Below are 26,288 nucleotides of genomic sequence, written 5' to 3' on the forward strand. Positions count from 1 at the left end.
ACTGAAATGTGAACATTTCCTTCTAGAGAAATACAACAAACATTATGTATAAACTGTAAGTATGAAAGACATGGTTGTAGGCATAAATTCCAGTATAAATATCTCAAATTTACCCAGCACACAACCATAAATGGTTTTCAAATCTTGTAAGAATCAGTTATTTCTGTTGCCATAATTGATATCAAGTAAGGAACAACAGCAGTGTGTCAGTCAGCCATACCTTTTCTTTACCTTTGCTTTCATACACATCTTGAGCTCATATCCGAATCATTTTTTTCATCCTTTTTCATGTATTTACTGACTCCTATTAGAAACAGGCCTCATGTATCACATGCTTTATTGACCAAACAGCACATATGAGCTGCTGTTGTGCAGTAATTCTCACATAATTGAGCAGGAGTACAACATGTTAGAGCTATCACAGAATTAGTAAGCAATGGGGTTTGCTAGGAGTTGTGCATTGGGGACAATGCAATGAGAAAACAGCAAAGAAAGTCTGTGCCCTTCAGGCACAGCTGGAAGAAACCATATGTCAACCACGTACAATCAAGGGGGAGGGGGGGACACTGAGCACAGGGGCTCGTAAGAAGAGGGAAAAAATAAAACAGTTTTATTCTGGACATTAAAAAACAGGTTTCACCAGTTGTCGCGGGTGGGTGGGTGGGTGGGTGGGTGGATGGAGGGAGGGGGCTCCTGCTAGTGTAGAAAAGGGGGCCTCTGGCAGAAACTGGCGTAGAAAACAATTAGCAGACCTCAGTCATAGTTAGGAAACCCAAGAGAGAGCTGTTAATGAAGAAGGTGGCTCACATGTATACAGAATATTAGGCACAGTGTTAACAGGTAACCAAGATCTTTACAGCTAATGCAGGGAATGGGCATGTGACCGAAGTCTTACAGGCTCTATGTAGGGAATTCACAAAGCAAGATCAAATACCAATAATGGATGTGGCAGACAACAATGTGGGCAGGGACATTATTGGTGGTGAATGATTGATAGATTCAGTAACTCGTGACACCAGCATGCGCTTTTTTGGGGTGTTTTAGCATCATCAGCGATGTATCAGTGTTGCTGTGAAGCCTGTTAATGCCTAGCTGCAAATTGTGATGATAATGGTTGCCTTTGCAAACAGTTCTCAGGTGCCTGTTAAGATTATTGGTATACTGGGTTTCACCAACCATGGTTTACACTTCAACAGGTCAGAAATGAAGTTGTTACTGATATTATGGGTGGGTCTCAGGTCACCCTTATTCAGATTCATGGTGATTCAAATTCCTGTTGCAGGTAGGAGCAAGAGCATTTTCAGTCTAAAATCAGAACAGCAGCAGTGAGATAAACATCAGGATTAAAACATCTGGTTTGAAGACAACCACTAGTACAAGAAGCAGCAGCGAAGTAAACAGCTTGCGAGAGAAGCCACCACCTCTTGAGAAGTTTCTTATGTCAAACAGTAGGAGCTTTGAAACACTGTATAAGACTCTAAGATGTTGCTGTAGCAGCAGCAAGAATGTTAGCAAATTACTAAACAAGGAACTGAGAGAATTAAGAGTGTCTTTTAAGGTATTAATAATAATGTGGGAATAAATGAAGAAAGACGGTAAATTCAAGAAAGATAGTAAATTTGTCATAAGAAGGATTGAAAGAACTTTTTAAGATTACATACAGGTTGCCAATGTAGTTAATTAACATTACACTAATGTAGCACAAAATTTAATCAAAAATCATTGTAATCCAAATAATAACATTAAAGTCAACAAAGTTGAAAATACCACATTGCTGCATCTAGTAACTATATTAGTAGCATAGGAGTAAGAAACACAATCAGTAAATTAAAATATAAAAGATCCTATAATTCTGGTGTTATCCCAGATAAGGTCGTTAAATGGAGTTCAATCAAAATACATTCTCATGTAACTGAAAAATCTGTGGACAATAACAGGTTCATCTTTTAAAAAAGTATATTTGTACACTACAGTGTAAAAATGACAAAGCCATGCAGTAGAAATTACTTAACGTATTGTACAAAATTAAAATACTAATTAATTCTCAGAATGATTTAGGAAAAACTGCCGAAACAGCTGTCCGATGTGAGTCATGGTTGTTACAGATCAAGATGAATTGAACTTTGGACTGTTCCTTGATCTATTAAAAGCCTTCAATCTGATCAAGCATGGACTGGTCTTTATGAATTTAAACAGATACAGATGGTATCTGTGGAGTTTCTTACAACTGGAAAGCAACATTTAGAAGAAATGTTATGAAAATAAAAGAATGGGAACTCTAGGTTGAAATATCAACAATATTAGAAAAAGGATAGACTGCTACACCACCTTAAAGATGAACTGGAGAGTTACAGACAGGCACAATGAAAAGGCTGTTACACATTACAGCTTTTGCCCAAAGCCTTCTTCAGCAAAGAAAACACACACACATTCACACGAGCAAGCACACCCCATGCACACATGACCACTACCACAGGTCGGAACTGCTGCTAGTGGTGGTGGTGGTGGTGGCGGCGGTCATACTTGCACAAGGGGTGTGTGTGTGTGTGTGTGAGAGAGAGAGAGAGAGAGAGAGAGAGAGAGAGAGAGAGAGAGAGAGAGAGAGAGGGGGCTTTGGCTGAAAGCTATAATGTGTAACCATCTTTTCGTTTTGTCTGTCTGCAATTCAACAGGTAATTTTTACATTGATTAACAATCTATTCTTTTCTTGATACTGTTGTTATTGTTTATGAAAATAAAAGCTACTTTGAAAGTAGATAAAGGTTCTGTGTTAGGACCTCTCTTATGCCTTATGCCAAGTCTCCATGACAACACAATGACAGTTTAGAAGCCATTTCATCATGTTAAATGAGAACAAAATGGTATAGATGAGCATTAGAGACAACAATGAAAATCAGAAGCAACTTAATCTAAGAATTATGGGACTGTAGCAGTGAACAAACTTCTTACAAAGCTTTTGGGAGCTTGGACAGATGATCGGTTAAAATGCAAAAAACATGCTGAACTTCTGAGCAAAATGTTGAACAACCTTTAAAATGCTTAGAGATTACTGTAACACAAACTTCTGTGTGCTTACGATGCATATTTGTGCAGCCTGTTTTTCTTTCCTAGCTATGGGACAAAATCTTTTAACAGATGAAGAAACAAACACACGCACACACTTGTGCGTACTGTAGTCGATAGTGGGGGGGGGGGGGGGGGTTCAGAAGAGGTGTGGGACAGTGAGCCAGAAAGATAACAGGGGAGAAGATGGTGCAGTATTGCCTCAGGAAGCAGGCAAAGTCATGACAGAGACGAGATGATGGCTGCAGGATACAGTATCAAGGAACTACACTGGGGGAGAGGAGAGAAGTAGAGAAATGGCTAAGGACCTGCAGGTGATCTAGGAGCTTAGTAGACATATGGGAAGCTGCAGTGGGAGAAGGAAGGGGAAAAGAGGAAGCTAGGAGACAGTGATTAGATAAGGTTGAGGCCAGGGGGATTAGAGATACAATGGCTGAGAAGCAGCCACTGAAGTCTAACACCCCATGTTGTGCAGCACGCTCAGCAAACTGTATGGTCCAGTTCTGCCCAGGTCACAATTTTCGGTGTCCATTCAAGGGGACAAACAGTTTGTTAGTGGATGTGCCTGCTTAGAATACCGCACAGTCATTACAGGTAAGTTGGTAGACTAACTGGCTGTGTTCTCAGGGGGCCCTGCCTTTGATAAGATGGGAAATGCTTGTGACAGAACTGGAGTAGGTGATAGTGGGAGGATATACAGGGCAGGTTATATACATCTAGGTGTTCTCCAGATGTATAACGTCATGGGGGTCAAGGGTTGAGAAGAAGGGGGGATATTGCGCAAGTTGGGTGGATGGTGAAATATCATTGTGGGAAAGGTGGGGAAGATACTTCTCATGTTAAGGCATAACAAGACAATGGCAGAGAACCTGATTCCATTGCTCCAGTCCCAGATGGTACAGAGTCAAGACAGACAGTCACACCTACGATTCTAATCTTAATCTGTTGCTTATCACTTCTTCCATCTGTGGCACCACAACTTAATGTGAAACTTGCTTAAGATCTGAGGAAGGCAATGGTGTACCACCTCCACTAGGCCAATACATAGCTAAACACACTGTGGTGCTCAAACTAACCTTTAAGTTGATGACAAGCTTTAAGGGTTTGCTATATACCTCTTTATATAAGAAAAATATGCTACCTAACCTAAAACAGTCTTAACATATTGTTTGCAAAAATAAAGAATTCAAAAAAGTTTGCTACATTTCAGAAAGAGTTTGAAAAGATATTAACATTTAATTGTTTCTATGACATTCAGTAATAGCTAAGTGCCCACTAAGACAAGTCCATCACTGTGTTCAAGATTACATGAATTGTGTTTTACTACACATTTCACATAAAAATGTTTCTGCTGCTCCTCCTTTGTTTTGATTGTTTCATACAGTTATGCACATAGGAAGTTGTTGAAATGAGCTTGGTGAAAAGCAACAAGAATGAGCCTAGTGATGTGTGTGAAGAAGAATGTGTGTGTGTGTGTGTGTGTGTGTGTGTGTGTGTGTGTGTGTGAAAGCAGTGTTGACAAAAAAGTTATGGTTAGTAAAAATTAAAAGACAATGATGTGGTTCCACTACACAAGTCGTCAGAAACAGTCTGTAAAGCTTATAAGGGTGTTGCAGCAGAGATTGTGTGGAGAAATAATTGTTAATAAAAATATTCGATCAATCAGCTTGTCAAATGTGCAAATTCAAGCAGCGTCACAAAACACGTTCTTCGTTTGGTGTCCTCAAACCAAACATAGTTTTTTCTCATCTGGCTTAAAGTTATCACTAGTGAAAAATACACATTTTAACTGGTAATGAGCATCTGAAAAAGTGATAACTCACAGACCCACATATCTGTGCATTACCGCATTTTTAGCGTGGACCCAAGTTTGAAGTTGCACATGCAACAACCTGATTGGCTAACTTCAGCACTAAGTAACTCTGAAACAACACAATGTATCAGTTTTTTCTTAGCAATTATTTCTCAACACACACTCCCTAGCAACACTCTTACAAGCTTTTCAGACTGTTTCTGATCACTCAGTATACTTGCAGAGTGTAACACATGTTACTGGAAATTGTATGCCACAGATCAGAGATTATAAATGCCAAGTGCTTTTCATTTTCCTGAGCACAACCACAACATCTCCTCTACACACACACACACACACACACACACACACACACACACACGCCTCTCTCTTAAGAGTCATTAGGCGCATTCTCTCTAGTAAGTTGGCAGATGTTTGGAATTTAGGTTGTAGTTGAGTCAGCCTAAACAAATACCGCTCATAACATCTTACATGCAATGCCTAGCGTTGACGGAAAGCATAGGTTTGTTTTCAATTACAAACAAAATGATCGTTAGAACGGAATTTTGCATGTTCAATCAATAGTGTGTTCTCTAGTGGAATATTTGTTTTATCAATATCCATTAACACAGCCTGCTCAACAATAAGAATAAACAGTATTCCAGCAGTGACAGCACCATCCTGGCTGACTGCTAGCCCCATACAGCAGAACTGCACTGTGACTGCTGGAGTAACTGGTATTTCTTTGCCAAACAATGAAAAATTAAGGCTGGAATGTAACAATATTATGAAAAGGAAAGTTGCTACTCACCAAACAGTGGAGATGCTGAGTCACAGATAGGCACATCCTATCTAGTACCTTCCCTTTTCATAATATTTAGTAATTCTTTGTGTTTTACTGTCTGTTAATAGATATCAATGAAAAAAATAACTAGACTAATAAGAGACCACTTTATAAAATGGGAATGTACAATTCCATTTTTAAATCATTTTCTTTTTAACAGGGGGAAAAAAAAACCGATGCTTTTCATTGATGCTGTGCATCACATAAAAGACATAAGTTCTATTTGTCTGGGCAGTCTCCAGCTTTACATTGCAAAACCGGAATTCAAAATATCTGCTGAAACATGAGAGAAAATGCACCTGGTGACTCTTAGGAGCATATGGGAACTCAAAAGGAACGTAATGAAGAAGTACAGGTATCTTTATCATACTGATGTCAGCCAAAGGCCTCATGTGTAGTGTGTACAGTGATTGCAATGTGAGAGAATAACTAGTACAACATTCATTTTGGAATTAAATATAACATTAAATTATTAACCTTAGAACTTTCCTGACAAAGTGTATTCCATGAAATTTCAAGCAAACCGATGGATGTCAGTAACCTGCTTTGAAGATATTTCAGCACTGAGTCCTCTGACCATCCTCAGGTGTGTAACGGCAAAAGTAATCTGAGCTCCCCTGTTTAAAACCCTGTCAGCACATACACAGCATACCCAGTTGCCACTGCATGCACTGGTGGTATTTTCAACAGGGAAGATCAGCGTGTTTATGCCAGTATACGCATGAAGATGGCAGGGATAAGTTATTAGGCATTTGTGTTAACTTTTAATTACATTTTTGGTTGTACTAGGCTGAAATGTGTTAATATCACTGTAAAGTGATCTGTAGAAGAATAAACAAGCAACTAAAACAGTACTGATAACTATGAGGGACATTTGGAAATGATTTACAATAATTGGTTTTATACTGTACTTGTTAATGAAATGCGAGTCAGTGTACATGGGCTCTCTCAATATACTCCCCATTGACATCAGTACACTGCTGCCACTTCCTGGCAACTTGGTTATTGTCTATGGAACCACTGTCTGGTGGTACTATGCAACCACTCATGGACAGCTGCCTGCAATTCTTCGTCACTGCCACCTCTTACTTCACAGTGTGTCCTTCACATTATCTAACAAAGCTTAGACAGATGGTGTGCAATCCAGTGAATATGGAGTCCATGGCACAACAGAGAATCCCACTGACGTCAACTCTGCAGTCGTGGCATTTCTGGTGCGAAGCAGCGCATTCCTTGTGCAAGAGGAGCACTCCTTTCGACTACTTTCCCTGTCACCTTTGATGACTACTACATCTGTGTAAAGGTGTCACTGTATACCCTGCTGCTGATACAACCTCAATGTACCCTGGAAACCACGACATTGATGTACGACTCATACTCACATTCTTGCACGCAGATTTCCTTCTAATAGTGACTCCACTAATCCAGCTGTAAACAGTCTTTTGCACAGGCACTTCTTGACCACACATCACAGTTAAATGTTTATGAATATTTGTTATTTAGATTCCTTCCCTCCACAGACACCATGTTGTCCATCTTTCTCCACACTTATTACCTTCCATTTTGTGCACAGCTTTCCTATTTAACAACAAGCAAGTGCTGTCCTTTCATCATACACAATGTTCACAACTGCCATCTAGCATCTGCGTGGTGCCCTAGAATCAGTTCATCATCCCACGAGAGGATGTGCTCGTAGCCTCAGTGGGATTTGTAAAACAATGCAATTATAAATCATTTCCAAAGACGCCTCATACAAGGTTGAAACAGCAATTAAAATGTTCTCTCTAGTATTATCAGTCAAAACTAAGTAAAATACTTCTGCAACATGAATGGTTTAGTACCATCCAATAAATAAGAATATTAATTATCCGACAATCACGTTTATGAAACACAAGTTTTATGTGGCCTAGCCTACGCATTTTATTACTGAGAAACATTACCACACTCACCATTGTCCACTACCATTTGGCTGCAGGACTTTGCAGTTGCAACAACACCACCTGTTGCCTGGGTCACACCTTTTGATGCTTGGGACAGGGCAGCAAGGTTAGTACTATTCCTGTCTGCTTTCACTCTGCTTGCAACAACTAACTGTGCCGTTCCTGCAGCAATTTCTTGGGATGCCACAACAAGCTGTTCAAATTTTCCATTTCCACTAACAACTTTGTCTGCTGCCGATCTATAAGTAAATAATAGTAGTCAGTATAACTTATCAAAATTTTTCTTGTAAGAAGAATCCATAAACAATTAAATAAACCTGTTACCTCTATTATAAAATATGCTTTCTTTCAGAGAATCTAAACAAAGAATAGACTTCCTTGTCTAAAAGTTCATACACTCTTGAAGTTCCATACATAACGTAAAAAACATAGGTATTATATTCTTAGTCACCATACTGCTCATGCTCAACTGCCCCACTGTGAACACATTCAGTGAACAAAGTAGTTCGGTGTCTAACTTCTGACTGGGAACTGTCAATGCTTTAACAGCTGGATACTAATTTATCATTTCAGATCATTATCCATATAATTAAGGTTAGAAAGACTATATTACTTTACTGTTTCACAGTGTACCACCAATGTGCTAACTTTTAATTACATTCCTGAATAAAGGTCACCACAAAAACCCCTGCTAATGTCACACTCATTCTTTCCAGACCAGTCAAAACAACAATGCAAATGAGTTAAGGTTATAGAACTGTCAACTCAATTGTCTTGAATCTTTCTTAACAAATGTGCACAATATTACATGTGTGGGACACCTCTAGGATTCAAAGTGTGTGTGTGTGTGTGTGTGTGTGTGTGTGTGTGTGTGGTGGTGGTGGTGGTGGTGCACGCTCATGCATGCAGTTCATGGGGGGGAGGTAGTAGCAGTGAGAAAAGGACAACAGAAAAATAGGCATCACTCTGGAATGCCTGGAACAATGTCAACCAATTTCAGTATGCATAATTTTCTACCCCAGGAAAAATATTACTGTGGTAATAAGTTTCCCCCACCCTCAACCCTCCCCACCTTTCTACATGAAGTAAAGATCGGGATGGGGAAGCAGTTACATTTATATCAATCAAAAACTATGTGAAAGCCACAGCTCACTTAAACAGCATGAACTCTGTACAAGCACCTGTTAATTTTTAGAAATAAAAAATCTGGTGATCTATTTAGAAGAGCTAAACATGCAAGTTGTTCTTACAAACTGAGATAAGTAAGTAACTGGTCAACACCAAGTATAATGCTAGTAAACAAAAATATAAAATTTTAGAGGTATGTAACATGTCTTCAATTTCTTAGTTAATGCATTACAGATTTATGATAGACATACACCAAGAAACGAGCTCCCACTGCCACAGACTTTGCTGCTGATATCAAGCCTTCAGTCCACTGGTGATTTCGTTTATAAAATTCCTTTGTAGATGCAGTACCCTGCCACAAAATGAAAATTACATAATGTCTGCAAATTAGTCAGAAAAAAGCAATTACCAATGTCCTGTAAAAAAATTACTTTAAACAAGTTTTGTTACCTTTCCTTGCGAAATAATTTCTGCTTGCAAAAGTTTAGATTTCTGAACAAGCAACCTAATTGCTTTCATCAAGTTGGTGCAAGAGTCTAGAATCTTCTCATTTACTTCAAGCTTAATACCAGAATCGGCAGCTCTGGATTTATTTAACATTTCCTGAAAGAAAGACAAAAACTGAATTACCAAAAACACAATATTATTACATGAGCTAAAGCATTTATATGGACTATTTGCACAAATTTAAACTTATTGTTGCATGTTAAGTAACTTCTACACTTAAATTTTATAGAAAATGTTTCCAAATAGCCACCATTATACTATTTATGTCATAAGTTAGTATTGAGTGTCCATCTGCTATCCTCAACTATGACAAAGAACACATCTTGTGAAAAGAGGGGAGGGGGTGGAGGGAACACGATACTGAGAGTCACTGTCATACAAAACTATGGTTCATGCACGTTTTATATGAAGCCTTCATTATACAAATGGCTGAAGGTAGCTTCGGAGTATTTTCTTCATTTAAGATTGATGTACCACTAAGTTCTTGTACAAGTTTTGTGAAATCTGATGATTTATTAATTGTGTTAAAATATTTTTTACTTCATACGGTGTAAAACTGTGAATTCAAATGTGGCCTAATAACTCTCAAACGGTCTTGTCTTAACCTATGGAAAACACGAGATGTATGCTGCTATTTGCCCAAGTCATGTATAAAGGATTGTCATAAACGAGCATCTGCAGCTCTAATGATTTTGGACAGCAAAAGTAGACAAACATATTTCTAGGCAGGCCTACATTGTCAAATTATTTGAATGATTCAGACTATTGTTCTTTTACTGATCAATCCTGCTGCTCAGTAACTAATTGAGATAATAAAAAATATTTTGTCTGTAAAGTATCTATTACAAATTCTACAAAATTTGTGAAACATTCAGTTTAACACACTACTTCAAATAATCGCATGAAGACTTGGGCATTTGTTGTATGTCCATATTATATCATACAGTTTCTTCTTGTATTGTGCAGTCTCTTGCAGGTCCAGATACTTTATGAAAGTATCCTGGAGTCAGTAATTGTCACCTACGAAGGACTTGCTTGCAGGACGTTTCTCCATTTCTATGAAGACAAAAAGAATTCAAAACTCACCTTTCCTTCAAGCATGTTCATACACACTCAAATGACAAAAATCTATCCTTAAGCACTAACCACAAGTTGTGGAAAGAAGCTGCATTCGTGATGAACTTCATCATACACTACATAAGCGTAGCTCTTCCGTCATCAAAAATCAAATCATAATTCACGATTCACAGTTATCTGACCTTGCTATTGCGTATTTGTTGTTGCTGTATCCTTATTACATTCATTGCATGAGTAGGTGTACAGTGCAAATAACACATGGTAAGCCTCTATACTTAAATGAATTCAGAATTATGGACTAGCTTCACTAAACAGCCAAACATCAGGAGAGCAAATGTTCTTTATTTTCCAAAAAATCTCATAAATGGTGTGATATAATTTTTAATTGCCCTTTTAGAAACTTTAAGGTAATTACATAAAATTTCAAATATAAATTCAAGGGCAAAAGTGCCAGTATGGAGCTGATACTGAAGCAGGTCGTCATATTAGATATGAAAAGGTTATACCGAGACCATTACCAACCACAAAATTTGTTGACTACTTACATTATTTAATGAGGTGTAAAACTGATCTCCAAGCTACAATGACAAAACAATAATTTTCAGTAAGTGTGTGCATATACAGTATGTCCCAAAAAGAATGATCCAATTTTAAATATAATTATTTATTAGGAAGAAGGGCTTAACACGAACAAATTGCATTCTCAATTACTCAGAAAAGACAGAAGTTCATAAAAATCCAACATAAATGTTCTATTGGCTGCACAGACGACATCTAGCCAATAGCCAAATTCATCCCAATGAGCGTAAGGTATCTTCTGTCACTGAAGCTACAACAGCTGATATTCTGGTTTTTAGTTCATCAATGTCACGAGGTAAAGGAGGAACGTAAACACATTGTTTAACATAGCCTAACAGGAAGAAGTCACACGGTGTTCAGTCAGGGGACCAAGGAGGCCAAGAGTGTAAAGCCTGGTCTCTCAGCCCTGTACGTCCTATCCAGCGTTGAGGCACGTTGGCATTGAGGAATCTGTGCACATTGTTGTGCCAGTGCGGTGGTGCTCCAGCTTGCTGATAGATGAAATTGTAAGAGTCAAGTTGGGGGAATAACCAGCTTCGTAGCATTGCAAGATACGATTGTCCTGTTACTTTTTCTTTCTCTAAAAAGTAGGGTCCATAAACCTTGCTTTGTGAAACAGCACAAAAAACATTCACCTTTGGTGAAACACATTTGTGTTCAATTGTTTGATAAGGATTTTTGAGCCCCCATATATGCACATTATGATGGTGAACCATACCGCTAATATGGAAAATTGCCTCATTACTGAATATCAGCCATGACATAAAAAAGTCTCTCTTCCAAGTCCTCTAGAATAGTACTGCTAAAGTCCACTCGCTTCACTTTGTCAGTATCTCTAAGAGCTTGTACCAGTTGTAATCTACATGGTTTGAGGGCTAAATGACGCCATAACACACGCCATACTGTCATAAGCAGTAACACAAGTTCTCGGCTAGCATGGTGAGTAGATTTGCAGGGGCTCTGCTCAAATGCTCGTTGGGTTTGTTCCACTGTTTGTTCAGGAATGTGTGGCCGGCCAGGACTTTTGCCTTTACAGAGGCAACCCGTTTCTTCAAACTGTTTATATCACTGTTGAATGTTCTTTGATGATGGTGGTGGTTTAGCACGAAATCGAATATGAAATGCCCGCTGAACTGCCATCACTGATTGAGTAGGACTAAATTCAGTAACACAATACGTCTTCTGTCGAGCGGACACCATATTGTGCAAGACTTGCTGCAAACACCAGGTCAGCGCTCATAGTGACATCTAGCGGATTTTTCCTGAAACTCTACACCAGTCATTTACATTTAGCGCTGTTTCAATTACCTAGTGACATTTGGCTCAATACTGTTACAAGTTAAAACTGTGTCATTCTTTTTGGGACACCCTGTATATTGAAGGTGTTCTGTAGATCTTGTTATGTGCTGTGGACAAAAAGAAGGATAATCTATATGACAGAACATTCACGTTAGATGTTGGTCTACTGTTCGCATAAATTTTAAATCGTCACTCACTTTGTTCTTATGAAATGTGTGTCTTCTTATGGTGTGTTCAGATACCTCCATTGCTGTGACTGCAATCTTGTTGACCACTGTTAATGAAGTTGCGAAGGATACTTAAAACACAACCTGTCAATGAAGTCTAATGTGCAGCAAAACATAATTTTGTACAAAATACATATTTCAGGCAATTTAGCCAAGCAGTTTAAAAACATAGATACATGTTGCAGTATTTTTTTTGCACCATCAACAACTTTTGGAAGAAACTGGTTCATGACATTTCAGAACAAGATGGGAAACTGAGCAAATCAGGAATTTATAATGCTCAGACACTGCAAGAAATACTACATTGGCCAAATACACAGACATTTTAAAACTGAGTGTTTCAGACTTGATAAAGCTAACAAGTCAGCTAAAGCAAAACATATATGAAAAAGGACACAGCAATGCATCTTGGAGGAAATGGAAATAATATATCCATTGCTAAAAGTAGAAAAATGAAACTACAGAATTCACTAACTAATAGTTCTTCATCAAATTCAATTATCTTGTTATTCTTTAAAATAATTTTATACTCTCATTTTTTAACTTCAAATTGTCACAGTCTACCTTACTGCAATGCATTTTATCCACCAACATCACTGATTTGACAACAATATGTGCGTAATACATTGTAAGTACTGACAACACCACGGTCAACATATTGACAGTTAAATCTGAGCGAGTTTTGTTTTGATCATCATCTTGTTTCTGCTGCACAGCAGAGACCATTATGATGTACTGTTTTAACTATCCTTACCAAGTTTATGAAACACAAGAAGACAGCTATTTCATTCGAACCAAGATACTGATTATTAAAAAAATTTTATGTCAACAGTAGATCAACATATGAAATGAATATTCGCTGATATTTTTCTCCACAGGGTGACCACAGTACATGCAAAGGCTGTACAGAACAACTTAAATATCTAAGTACATTTTCACTGTATGTGTTTATTCTCCCATTGCACCCTGGAGATGACATTTATAACACCAAACATGTTGCTCCATTAAATAAGTTAAACAGTCGACTAATTTTTGTCCAGGAATTGGTCTCCGTTTCAAAAATACTAAAAGATTTTTCAGTCCTGGTCAATTAACAGTCAATATGGCTTTAAACTCTCATCATCCGATGTCTGTTGGAGAACTGTATGTGTCAGCTTAGCCAAGGTGTTTCATGCGAGAAAATTAATTAACAATCTGCTGTTGAATGCTCTGTGAGGATCCAGTCATTTGTAAAAATTATTCTGAAATTTTACCTCTATTCTAGCTGCAGCCTCTTCTATTGCTTTGTCCATACTTGACAGTTCATTCTCAACTAGATCTTCTATTATTTCTGCAGAGTCACCCTTTAACTGACTTATCAGTCTTTCCATTAAATCAGTCACATCTTTAACTTTCTGCTTAACAGTACTTGCATTGTCTGTTATGGACGATGATGGAGCCACTGATTTTACACTTGCAAGAAGTACAAGTGATTCAGTGCCAACCTGTTTGCAGGCTTCTGCAATTCCTGAAGAAACACAAAACGCAAAACAAATTTTAGCACAGACGTTGATGAGATATAAGAAGAGTTAACTAATTACTTACAGTTATTACTTTAAGTTAAACTGATACAAATCAGTTCATTAGTCTGGCATTTAAAATCATTCAAATTAATATTTTATTTGTTATTTTGTCTATATACCTTTTGATATGAATTATAGTTAAGGAGACAAGAATATGATTTTTACTGATTCAGAAATCCAGTATGCATATTGACAACAGTAGTAAAAAGTTTTGCTGAAGGTGACCTGAAATTAATGAATAAACTTTCCTGCTACTCAATACATCTTCAAGCCCCCTTTATTAAGCTATTGATTTTTTTTTGAAGTTTGAGTGTGTTGCTCAGTCAACGTTTTATACCCAGATAACTGTGACCAGTGCTGGTCTTGCAGTAAAAGGTTGATGATGAATTTTTCAGCCACAATATTATTCCAGAAATGTGCCAAGACCTTTATATCATTACATTAACACTTCCATGGACTTCATATTTCTGAAACTGTTAAGATGATGTCCTCAAGTACTTCAGCAAGATAGCCTTGTGGTCATCCGCACTCCCACCATGGACAGATCTTTGTTAGAACTTATTTTAAGTAGGACATACATCAAAATGATGGAAGAATTTTGGTTATGTTACTAAAAAATAACAATTCACACTTCTGGCCCTTTTTTATATCTGTCAAGCCTCAATATAATCACTGTGCACTTCATGTCTCTCACAGCAGAGGTCCATAGTGAGATACTGACGACAAAGTACGATCGATAGTTTTGCAATGAGAGCTATGTTGCATGTGCAGATGAGAGAATTCTTCTAGATACTCTCGTATAACCACTACTCTCCTGTGAACAAATTCAATGGTGTATTTGCAACATTGGTGACAAAGTCTCATATATCCTTGCACAGTCATTCTTAATGTCCATTACGACTACATTTGCTACAGAATAACATGACAAATTCTTAAAATGCATCACTAACTTCGAAAACAACACTGAAGCAAATGTGAAGTTACACAGACGAAGCACATTGTCTTAGAAAAAATACAGTGACTGTCTTCATTGTTTTTAATTATACAATTCAGCCTCATGTCACCGAAGTGTATCATCATCAGTTTAAAATGAAAAAAAAGGGGGTTAGTAAATACTGGGAAACTAAATTAGACATCAAATTAACTTCAATTCACAACAATATGTACTTCAATACATTGCACATTAACTTTTGTAATAAATAGTTCAACTTTGTGAGGAATTAAAAAATATATACAAACTAAAAAAATAAATTTGCATCAGCAGGAATCGAACCTTGGTCGGTGAATTACCAGCCCATGCTTTAGTCTAGTTACCCACAGTGGAGTTGAGAGAATGGTGCTTTAAAATCCCTCATATTCTATGCTTGCAGAATATGTTACACAGTTTCAAACAAAAATACCGACTTTTTGAATTCAGTTATCTGTGACTAATGGTTGACTTCAGATTAAATATTTGTTTAGAACATGATCTGCTCTTCCTAAATACACCTTGATAGTCACCCAAATTGCTTACCAGTATTGTCTCTACTCTAGTTTAATCCCAGAAAATACAACTGACTGCAAAGAAATTCCTCCAGCGTCTTTACTGTTGTTAACATCTTGTTTAGTGCCTTTTTTATGTAGTGAATGTATCAAGGCTACCTTCCACTCCTGGTTTTTTTTCAGGTCCTCTCAAAGATTAACTTTAGCTCTTTTTTGTTCTGGTGGAGACCATTTCAAAAACTCTACTGCACTACAGTCTTATCCACTAGCTTTCCAATGTTTTAATAACTTCTTCAGTTTTTGTGATAGTTGATGTAAATCTTTTCCTAGATTTTCATGACTGAATATTTGAGCTTATCAACTGATACTGGACAGTAAGAAGATGGTCAAAATATTTTGCAAGTATTTCGAAATTTTCTGTGTTACGAAACCCGATTGGTTAGACTTGTTCCATGCCCCTGTTGTTAGATTTAAATTTGAGGTACATCTACCTAACTATTTAAATCTCATTTTCTCCTCCAAAGATCTTCTGGAAACGGGCCTCTTTAGCAGATCATGTACAGGATACACTTTCATGCTAAATTCTTTTGTTTACTTAGGCAGTAACTAAATTGAATATATTAATTTTATGTATGTAAATTGAACTGTTGTTTTCAAATTTTATAATTCATAGTTTAACTATGTGAGGGAAATCATGGAAGAAATAATAATAATGATGTTGGTATCATTAGGAATTAAACCTGGGTCCACAAATTATCAGTCTGTGCTTAAGACCACTAGTCCAGACTTCCAGCATGGCAATGGTAATTTAGAAAATTCTCATACTGCACACCTGTACAATATGCTACACAAAAATTTCAAAGAAAATTACTCATTCAGTGCTGTGAGCAACACAGCATTCATAGTGCCATAAGGCATGTTGTCACATCAGAGCACACGCAGTAGAAAACAGACAGCTCCATTCCTTCTCCGAGTTAATCTTAATGTGGCTGACTGTCACTTCAGCACTCAACATTAGTTTCTATTTATTGAAGAGAGAGCACTACAAAATCTGTTTTTGTCAGTTCTATTAGCATACCAGCATGCATTCAAAGACGAATGATAGAATTTTAATGTTATTTCCGGCTCGCATTTGAAGAGAAATGGTGTAATGTTAGGGCAATTTCGGGCTTTTATTCAAAGTGAAAAGTCATAATTTTAATGCAATATTCACAGTGTGCTATAGCACATTAGTATATGATAACCACTCGCCACTGGAGACAATACCTCTTCAAAATAAAAGTAAAACATTACTTAACTGTTGCTGTAAATGATCTAAATATGCATTGTTCATTGAGTAACTTTTAAAGTAGTGAAAATTTCAAGCTCTTCAGGTGCATCCAAATGGCATCCTGGATCATTTGCTGTTTACTATAGAGAACATTGTGATGTAGGTAGTAATGAGTCTCGTCTTTTAGAAGAAAAAAAAATGGACATAAAATAGGGCACATCATCATCATCATCATCATATACGTCATTCCACGAGTAAATGATGTCATTTGGATACATCTGAGAAAACTTTAAATTTTCACCGTAGCCTTTTTGAAAGTATTTTCTGATTTTGTTACATCGTCGCTCCTCCCTGGTTGTTTTCTTCTTCTTCTTCTTCTTCTTCTTCTTCAAATGTTTGAACAGAGCAAAAATACGCCACCCTATAGATCACACTGGTTTTTGCTCAGATTTTCACAGACAAACAAAGAGTGGGACATGGCAAATGACTTATCAAAATGAATAGTATGTGGTCTAGTTTTGCAATCACTGGAAAGTAACCAGGGAAATAAAGAAAAACATAATTACTGATTTGAGGGGAAAATGCAATATTCTGTGAACAGCTGTTGCTAGCTATGTAAATGAAGTGTTAACAATTGTTCTCTTCAAGAGCTAGCTATTTTACATATAAAAGGTTATGTGATATTTCATCATCAAAAAAGCTTATTTCTGATTAAGTACCAAATTTAGGAAACTTCAGGAACAGAAGAAAAAGTGCTGTGAAATGGTTCGTCGAAAAAAAAAATAAAAACAGATGAGAGAAACATTTAACATGCCTTTGAATTGTACTTTAAATTATGTACAGCAAAAAATGTATGTATGTTTTTCTACTCCATATTATTTCTTAATTTGTTAAAACACTTGCCCAATTTTGTTTTCCATTTCTTTTTTTTTAATTTTTGTTTGCTGGCTCACATCTCTGCAACTTACGGATCTTATCTGCAAGTAGGCATCATTATCATACTTCACCGCATATTTGGGTTATTTACACCAGCAGCTAAATAATATACAGTCAGCTGTATGTACGCATGTATTAAACCGGGGACCTAGTAATGAACCACACAATAACCCTGGATTCGGTGTGGGGTGGCGGCAGGGTGGGTGGACAGCTGTGATATGTTGTGAACCACTGAGGGCTTTGCCCTGCCGCAACCCTCAGTTGTTCACAACAGGCCACAGCAGTCCACCCACCCTGCTGCTGCCCCACACCGAACCCACGGTTATTATGCAGTTTGGCTCCCAGGTGGTGATAGACATCAAGGCTGTAACGTGAGGGGGGGGGGGGGGGGGCATCATGCTGATACCATAGGGCACAATGCATCACAGCAGGTATGCACACATTGTCCAATAGCTACAGCAATTCTTGCTGACGAAAGATGAGGTAGGTTGCATCTGTCCTACACTGCAACAAGTATGACCCGACGAGATGGTTCCCAATGATGCTGGCCCAGACCTTAACTGAAACACATTTCTAGGCTGCACGGATTCTTGATGCATATGGGTTGCTCTCTGACCACTTTTGGGTGTTACGTGGGTTGCAATTTCCTCCTGCATGAAGATTGCTTCTTTGATGAACAAAATGGTGGCCGGTAAATGGTGATCTGTTGTGCACACCTGTAAATACTACCACGCAAAGGCCATTTGAGGAGCAAAACCATTTCATCCAGAGACTGCTTGTGTGATACGGGTGCATTGAGTTATCATACAGGATCCACCAGATATTTCTCCTCACTGAAGGATTCCTTTCAGACAATCTCCAGTGAAATTCTGCAAAGAAGGTGTGGCAGGGAGTTTACCTTGTGGGGAATTTTGGGCATACAACCACTGTGTGTGTCTACCACTGAAATCAACAGCCTCATATGAAAGATGCACACCGGTGAGCTCTGCGTTCCTTGCATTTGTGTCATGTGCCACTTCTACCCAGCCAGCTGGCAAAATGAAGCTTTACAAGGAGCATGGCCACAAACCTGCTGCATCATCTGACGCTGTGATGTACATTATCATTTGCAGCTTACACCAGCCAAAGCTGTCCCAGCATTTTAGCTGTACTATAATTATGTTTTCTCATCCTGTTCATCTCCTTCCTTTTTTGTATTTTGTGTCAACACTACTGCAACATGAAAGCATTTCTGACTATGCATTGCTATGTGATCTTCCATTTCTAGGTATTCTCTCTCTCTCTCTCTCTCTCTCTCTCTCTCTCTCTCTCTCTCTCTCTCCCTCTCTCTCCTGAAACTTTGTAACTGCTGTGCTAAGACACATTGCCTCCCATACAGTCTTGGCATTCGAGGCAAACGTATTTGTTTGGATGTAGACTCTTTACAGCAATACACCACCATTTCCACCTCAGCTTTCACTGGATGTAATTACCCCACCAGTCTAGTTCAAAAGGTGATTGCCTGGGCGATCACATCCAATCCTGGTGCTGCTGATCCCTCCAAAAAACAACTTCGGAGCACACCACTGGTCACTCAGTACTATTCTGGTCATTGAATGTATTAATCATCTACTTCAAAAAGGCCATGACTTCCTAAAATCATTCTGTGAAATGAAATACATTAGAATAGGTTTTCATTGCTCTTGTCAGACTTTATTGTCCTTTGCACCTAACACCCTATCCTATGGCTCCTACCCCTGTGACTGTCCCACAGCAAGACTTGCCCTATGCACCCTCCTACCACTACTTATACTAGCCCTGTAACTGGTTATATATATAGTATCAAAGGGAGATCCACCTGTGAAACAACACTCCAGATACCAGCTGCTCAGCCTTTTACAACGGCATGACTACCACCAAATTATCAATTAGGATGAATGGGCATATGCAGAGGGTGTATAATGGCAACATGCAACATCCTATTGCAGAGCTTGCTCTACAAAATGACAATCGTGACCTCGGTGCCTGTTTCAGCACATGTGCCATATGGATTCTTCCCTCAGGCACCAGTTATTCAGAACTCTGCTGGGAACTAGCACTACAACATGTCCTTGGTTCTCAGCACCCACCTGGCCTTAATTTATGTTAATTTCTTCCGTCTCAGCCTTTATTCACAGTATCTACTCTTTTCATCACTTCATTTTAGTTTTCCGCATCTTTCATATTTGTCACTGCCCCCCCCCCCCCCCCCCCCTCTCTCTCCTGCATCCCTTATGTACAATGCACTAAAGTTTTTCACTCTTCTTAACTCCTGCACAATGTTTAAGCAGTAATATCTGTCTTGCATATTAGCCTGTCTTCCGCCTTTAAGCTATAAGGTTTTCAAATCTCGTCCAATGCAGTCCCCAACAATCAGTCTTTACTTCTCATCCCGTCTAATACGTCTCCCCTAACACACGGTTCTGGGTGACTTTCCTGAGGCCCTTTTCCTTCATCCCTCTTCCTTCCCCTTTAACCCTTCTGCCTGAAGAATGAGCCACTGTTACAAAAGCTTGCCTAATTGTAATTATAACCTCCTTTTATGTGTGTGGTCTGCTGCCACTTGGTGATAAGATTTTTTTATGTATCCAGTTAAATTACACTGTACATTACAATTTATAGAGGATAAGCATAATATGCACTCAGTGTAAAAGTAATTTAAATACATGGAATACCATATACTCAGCCAGTAAAAGCAGTTCTATTGCTTACATTTTGTATAACCTCATTGATCACAGACAAATTAGTAATCAATTCTTAGCTGTTAGCAACTACTCTGTTCAGCCTATTCACTTATTTAGGATTCATAGGTCTTTTATGGCCAATTAAACCTATTAATTGTACAATCTGCGAGTCATATATACACCTAAACTGTTTTATCAGTATTTTAAGTAAATGATAACAGTACAAGGATACTTGTATTTGCAACATTTTAATGGTTGAGTTTGTAGAAAAATAGTCTTCATTTTTAACTGTAATAACTTTAACTACTCTTACCATTAAATGAGTACGGCCTGGATGACTTCACTGTTTAACACCCATCTAACCATTAAAAAATTTAAAAAATTCTATCATAACTGTTGTAGACACATTAAATATGACAACAGCAATATAAAGAAGTGATGGACATGACAGAAAAAAATATGAAAACTGTTTCTCACAAAAAGACAGAAAATATAGCATTTTCCTCCATTTAGAAAGTATTCTCTTTTGGAGCATGACACATCAATAATTATAATTATACACAACTTACGCTCTCCAAATTCTATGTCTGGTGATGTGTTTGAAGTAGTTTTTCCTTGAATTAAATAATTAGATATTAGATGTGCAACATGTGAAATATGTTTTAAGAGGTCGTCTATGTTCGCCGAGTTGTCATGGAACATTTTGTACGAAGCACTGATGTCATCCAATGATGCAACAACAGGATCAGTCAGACTTTGAAAATAATCTGCAACATGAAAACAATCTTCAAATTTTCAGACAACACACTCGCATAGAGTTATTCTGATAGCAAATTTTCTACCAGTAAAAATCAATTATAATGGAAATAATGGGAAAGTTTCAAAGCATTAATGAAGATATTTATGTAATCACATTCTTTACAATATGCTGAGATTCAATAACATATGCATGTTAGTACTGCAATTATTATGCTGTATGCTACTTGCTACAAAATTACTTTACAGGTATTTATATTTAAAGAAAATATTTCAGATAACAGGTGTCACAAACAGATACCAAAAAGAGGAATTTCTACAATTATATATTTGAGTCACTACAACAGCTGTCATTAGGAGCATTTGTTTCAAAATTCATTTATTTTATTTTAAAATTATCTACACTTAATTGAGGTAATGTTAAATTCTAAAGCATAAAGCATCTGAATGTGAACTCGTCCAATCGCAAACTGCTTACAATAAATAAGGCTGTTCGCTGAAAGCTTTCGTTCATTGACATATCCTCCAAGGAATTCATAGTAAGCTGACAAACAGAGCCAGTGTCCTACGTCATTCTTATACTATTTGCAGCAAGTACACTACATGAACATTTCTTCATGTTATAAATAAATCTCCCCTACAAATTACAGCTCATCAAATATTTCTTGGAAATTGTAAAGAATTCACCACACATATTTTAACACATTTTTACATTGGTTGATTACAAGAACATTTTTCCTTAGAGTGAAGTGCAGGTCCACTACAGTGAATGGACACTTAGTTTATTAACAACAATATTAGCAACTGAGTGACATTGTTCTACAAACACAAAATGAGTTTCTCTGGAAGAAAAGGGTTACTGTGTGTGGTCAAATATCATGCACAACAAGTTGCAATACTGATCAGATGTGTTCCCACACATTTGGCCCCACACAAAACTGATACAGAACACAAAACAGACTCTACGAATATCATAAGTCACAGATTGTGTAAGCTGGAGACCATGAACAGAGAAATTGCAACAATAACACACTTATGAAAAGATAAGTTTTTTTAATCATCAGTACATTAAATAGATTTGACCGTGTCTAGCAAGAAAATTAGGATGTGTCAGTATATTCGCATTGTGAAGGGACATATCAAGATAAGATGGATAGTTTTTATGAGGCACTCAGTGATGTAGTTGTTAGAGTAAAGGACAAGGACGGTGTTCTGCTCATGAGTGATTTTAACGCCAGGATTGGAAATCGAGCAGAAGGGTATGAAAAGGTTATGGGTAAATTTGGAGAGGCTATGCAGGCCAACAGGAACGGGAAAAAACTCTTGGATTTCTGTGCCAGTGTGGGCTTAGTAATCACAAACTCCTTTTTTAAACATAAGAACATTCACCGGTATACTTGGGAAGGCAGGGGAACCAGATGTGTCATTGACTATATAATAACAGATCAGGAATTCAGGAAGTCTGTGAGGGACACACGTGTATTCAGGGGATTCTTTGATGACACTGATCATTATTTAATCTGCAGTGAAATTGGGATTGTGAGGCTGAAAGTGCAGGTCCATATGTAGGAGGATAAGAGTGGAGAAACTTCAGGATAAGGAAATCAGGCACAAGTACATAACAGCGATATCAGAAAGGTACCAGTTAGTTGAATGTAGTCAATTACAGTCATTCGAAAAGGAATGGACAAGGTACACAGACACAGTACTAGAAGTGGCTAAAGAATGTCTTGGAACAGTAGCGTGTAAAAGTAGGATGAAGCAAACAGCTTGGTGGAATGACACAGTCAAGGCAGCCTGTAAAAGGAAAAAGAAGGTGTATCAAAAATGGCTACATACTAGAACTCAGGTAGACAGAGAAAGTTATGATGAAGAAAGAAACAAAGCCAAACAGATAATTGCAGCATCCAAGAAGAAATCTTGGGAAGACTGGAAACAGGTTGGAGACTATGGGTCAAGCTGCTGGAAAACCATTCTGGAGTGTAATTAGCACTCTTCGAAAGGGAGGTAAGAAGGAAATGACAAGTATTTTGGACAGATCAGGAAAACTGTTGGTGAATCCTGTGGATGCCTTGAGCAGATGGAGGGAATATTTTGAAGAGTTGCTCAATGTAGGTGAAAATACGATCAGTAATGTTTCAGATTTCGAGGTAGAATGGGATAGGAATGATGATGGAAATAGGATCACATTTGAGGAAGTGGAGAAAATGGTCAATAGATTGCAGTGCAATAAAGCAGCTGGGGTGGATGAAATTAAGTCGGAACTCCTCAAATACAGTGGAATGTCAGGTCTTAAATGGCTACACAGTATAACTGAAATGGCCTGGGAGTCGGGACAGGTTCCATCAGACTGGACAAAAGCAGTAATCACACCAATCTTTAAACATGGAAACAGGAAAGATTGTAACAACTACAGAGGTATCTCTTTAATAAACATTGTGGGTAAAATCTTCTCAGGTATTGTTGAAAGAAAAGTGCGAGTATTAGTTGAGGACCAATTGGATGAAAATCAGGGTGGGTTTAGGCCTCTTAGAGGTTGTCAGGACCAGATCTTTAGCTTACGGCAAATAATGGAGAAGTGTTATGAGTGGAACAGAGAATTGTATCTATGCTTTATAGATCTAGAAAAGACATATGACTGGGTTCCTAGGAGGAAGTTATTGTCTGTTCTATGAGATTATGGAATAGGAGGCAAACTTTTGCAAGCAATTAAAGGTCTTTACATGGATAGTCAGGCAGCAGTTAGAGTAGACGGTAAATTGAGTTCATGGTTAAGACAAGGCTGCAACCTGTCTCCACTGTTGTTCATATTATTTATGGATCATATGTTGAAAACAACAGACTGGCTGGGTGAGATTAAGATATGTGAACACAAAATAAGCAGTCTTGCATATGCGGATGACTTAGTTGTGATGGCAGATTCGATTGAAAGTTTGCAAAGTAATATTTCAGAGCTAGATCACAAATGTAAGGACTGTTGTATGAAGATTAGCATCTCCAAAACGCAAGTAATGTCAGTGCCAAAGAAATATAAACGGATGGAGTGCCAAATAGGAGGAACACAGTTAGAACAGGTGGATGGTTTCAAGTACTTAGGATGTATATTCTCACAGGATGGCAACATAGTGAAAGAACTGGAAGCGAGGTGTAGCAAAGCTAATGCAGCGAGCGCTCAGCTACGATCTACTCTCTTCTGCAAGAAGGAAGTCAGTACCAAGACTAAGTTATCTGTGCACCGTACAATCTTTCAACCAACTTTGTTGTATGGGAGCGAATACTGGGTGGATTCAGGTTACCTTATCAACAAGGTTGAGGTTACGGATATGAAAGTAACTAGGATGATTGCAGGTACTAGTAGATGGGAACAATGGCAGGAGGGTGTCCACGAGGAAATCAACGAAAAACTGGAAATGAACTCTATAGATGTAACAGTCAGGGCGATAGCAGTCAGGGCGAACAGGCTTAGATGGTGGGGCCATGTTACACGCATGGGAGAAGCAAGGTTACCCGAGAGACTCATGGGTTCAGCAGTAGAGGGTAGGAGGAGTCGGGGCAGACCAAGGAGAAGGTACCTGGATTCGGTTAAGAATGATTTTGAAGTAATAGGTTTATCATCAGAAGAGGCACCAATGTTAGCACTGAATAGGGGATCGTGGAGGAATTTTATAAGAGGGGTTATGCTCCAGACTGAAAGCTGAAAGGCATAATCACTCTTAAATGATGATGATGATGATACATTAAAAACTTACACAGCTTTCATACTGAGACTCCTGTATGATTGCTGGGTGGAACACATGTTCTTACAAAAGTTATTGTTCCTCTTACCAAAATAGAGAATTTTGTGGCGATTTTAAAAGCAGTCCGTGTCTCAAGCCTGAAAGAATGAAAAATTAAAACAAAAATGTTCTTGTGGAAATTGTGTTCCTCACTTAACAGGGCAGGTAGGTACTATGAGTTTGCTAGGTGTGGAACGTAAGACAGACAGGTCAGCATATGGAATGATAACAGGCACAATTAATTGCAAAACACATTTATAAAGGTAAGCTGCCACAAGAAATGTCTATGAACACATTGAAAGTACAAATAAGGAATGCTCACTATTTGTGAGTGAGGAATCAGTCAACACAGTTTTTTAAAGACAACACGAGAAATGCTGTTAATGTTCTTCAGGGCTAATTAACACAGACACCAAAGCAAAATTCTATTAGAAATAAAAGAAACTGTAGGTACTTTATGCAAATCTAATCTAACACAGTTGGGGATTTCAGTCTTTAACAGCCACAAATGTGGCTCCACAGTGGTTAGTGTATTCACAAAAAGAGGTTAGACTTAGCCGCACTCGCTGTAATTCAATGAGTTCCATGAAATGGATCCATGCTAAGGACACAAAACCATGAGCTGGGTTCTGAATAATGTTTCCCTTTGTTTCCCTGAAGCAAGGTATCAACCTCGCCCACTAGTCTTCCACAGGTACTGCAGGAGCCTACATTGTTGTTTACTTTACAGACACACACAAAACTGACTCTCCATTGATGTCTCCACGGGTTGTGCACCTATCAAGTAGCAGTATGGCAGGCTGTTAAGTTTTGATGATGAAATAAATTAAACATGAGCTTTAACACCAAAGGAACGTTAGATCCCTGCACTTGTGTGGACAGCTCAGCACTGGTGCAAGCAGTGCCAAGGCTCAGAAGACACTTCCAGTAGCACGCTTTACAGGAAAATACCATATGCTGTAGCAAAGAGGTGCAAACAGAGAAACCTTTCCTCCACAGATGCCTGCAGTTAATGTGGCAATTATTTCTCTCTCTGCAAATCCAACTGAGGTCGTATGAGCCCAAGTCAAAACTATAGAACATGAAGACAAGAGTTGAAAGACTACTACAAGTCAATCCCAATTGACATAAGAAAAAACAGCTACAAACAGGGACGTGCAGGAAGGTCTATAAAATATATCACAGAGAAACAGAGGTCCAGAACTAAAAATTAAATGGCCTTTGCCATATTGCTATGATGAATAAAAAGTGAAACATGATGAGAAGATCCCGGGTTTTAATGATTACGACTCCAATTCATGTATAATGTCTGTGGCACTATCTCCCCTATTTCACAATAACACAAATA

At 38.0% G+C, this 26,288-nt stretch overlaps 1 protein-coding gene across 4 annotated transcripts in view; it reads right to left on the reverse strand.

The window, feature by feature from the left end:
• The window catches only part of LOC126336694 (huntingtin-interacting protein 1-like), a 462,476-nt gene that overhangs the window by 14,540 nt on the left and 421,648 nt on the right, over positions 1–26,288 (reverse strand). For all 4 annotated transcript variants that reach the window (XM_050000659.1, XM_050000677.1, XM_050000651.1 and 1 more), the window contains exons 15-19: positions 20,978–21,175; positions 13,710–13,963; positions 9,218–9,370; positions 9,019–9,119; positions 7,649–7,878 (exon numbers count right to left, since the gene is read on the reverse strand). In XM_050000659.1, the coding sequence (XP_049856616.1) occupies positions 7,649–7,878; positions 9,019–9,119; positions 9,218–9,370; positions 13,710–13,963; positions 20,978–21,175 (936 nt within the window). The remainder of the gene's footprint in view (positions 1–7,648; positions 7,879–9,018; positions 9,120–9,217; positions 9,371–13,709; positions 13,964–20,977; positions 21,176–26,288) is intronic.

The sequence above is a fragment of the Schistocerca gregaria genome, chromosome 1 (assembly GCF_023897955.1).
Source record: "Schistocerca gregaria isolate iqSchGreg1 chromosome 1, iqSchGreg1.2, whole genome shotgun sequence".
NCBI lineage: Eukaryota > Metazoa > Arthropoda > Insecta > Orthoptera > Acrididae > Schistocerca > Schistocerca gregaria.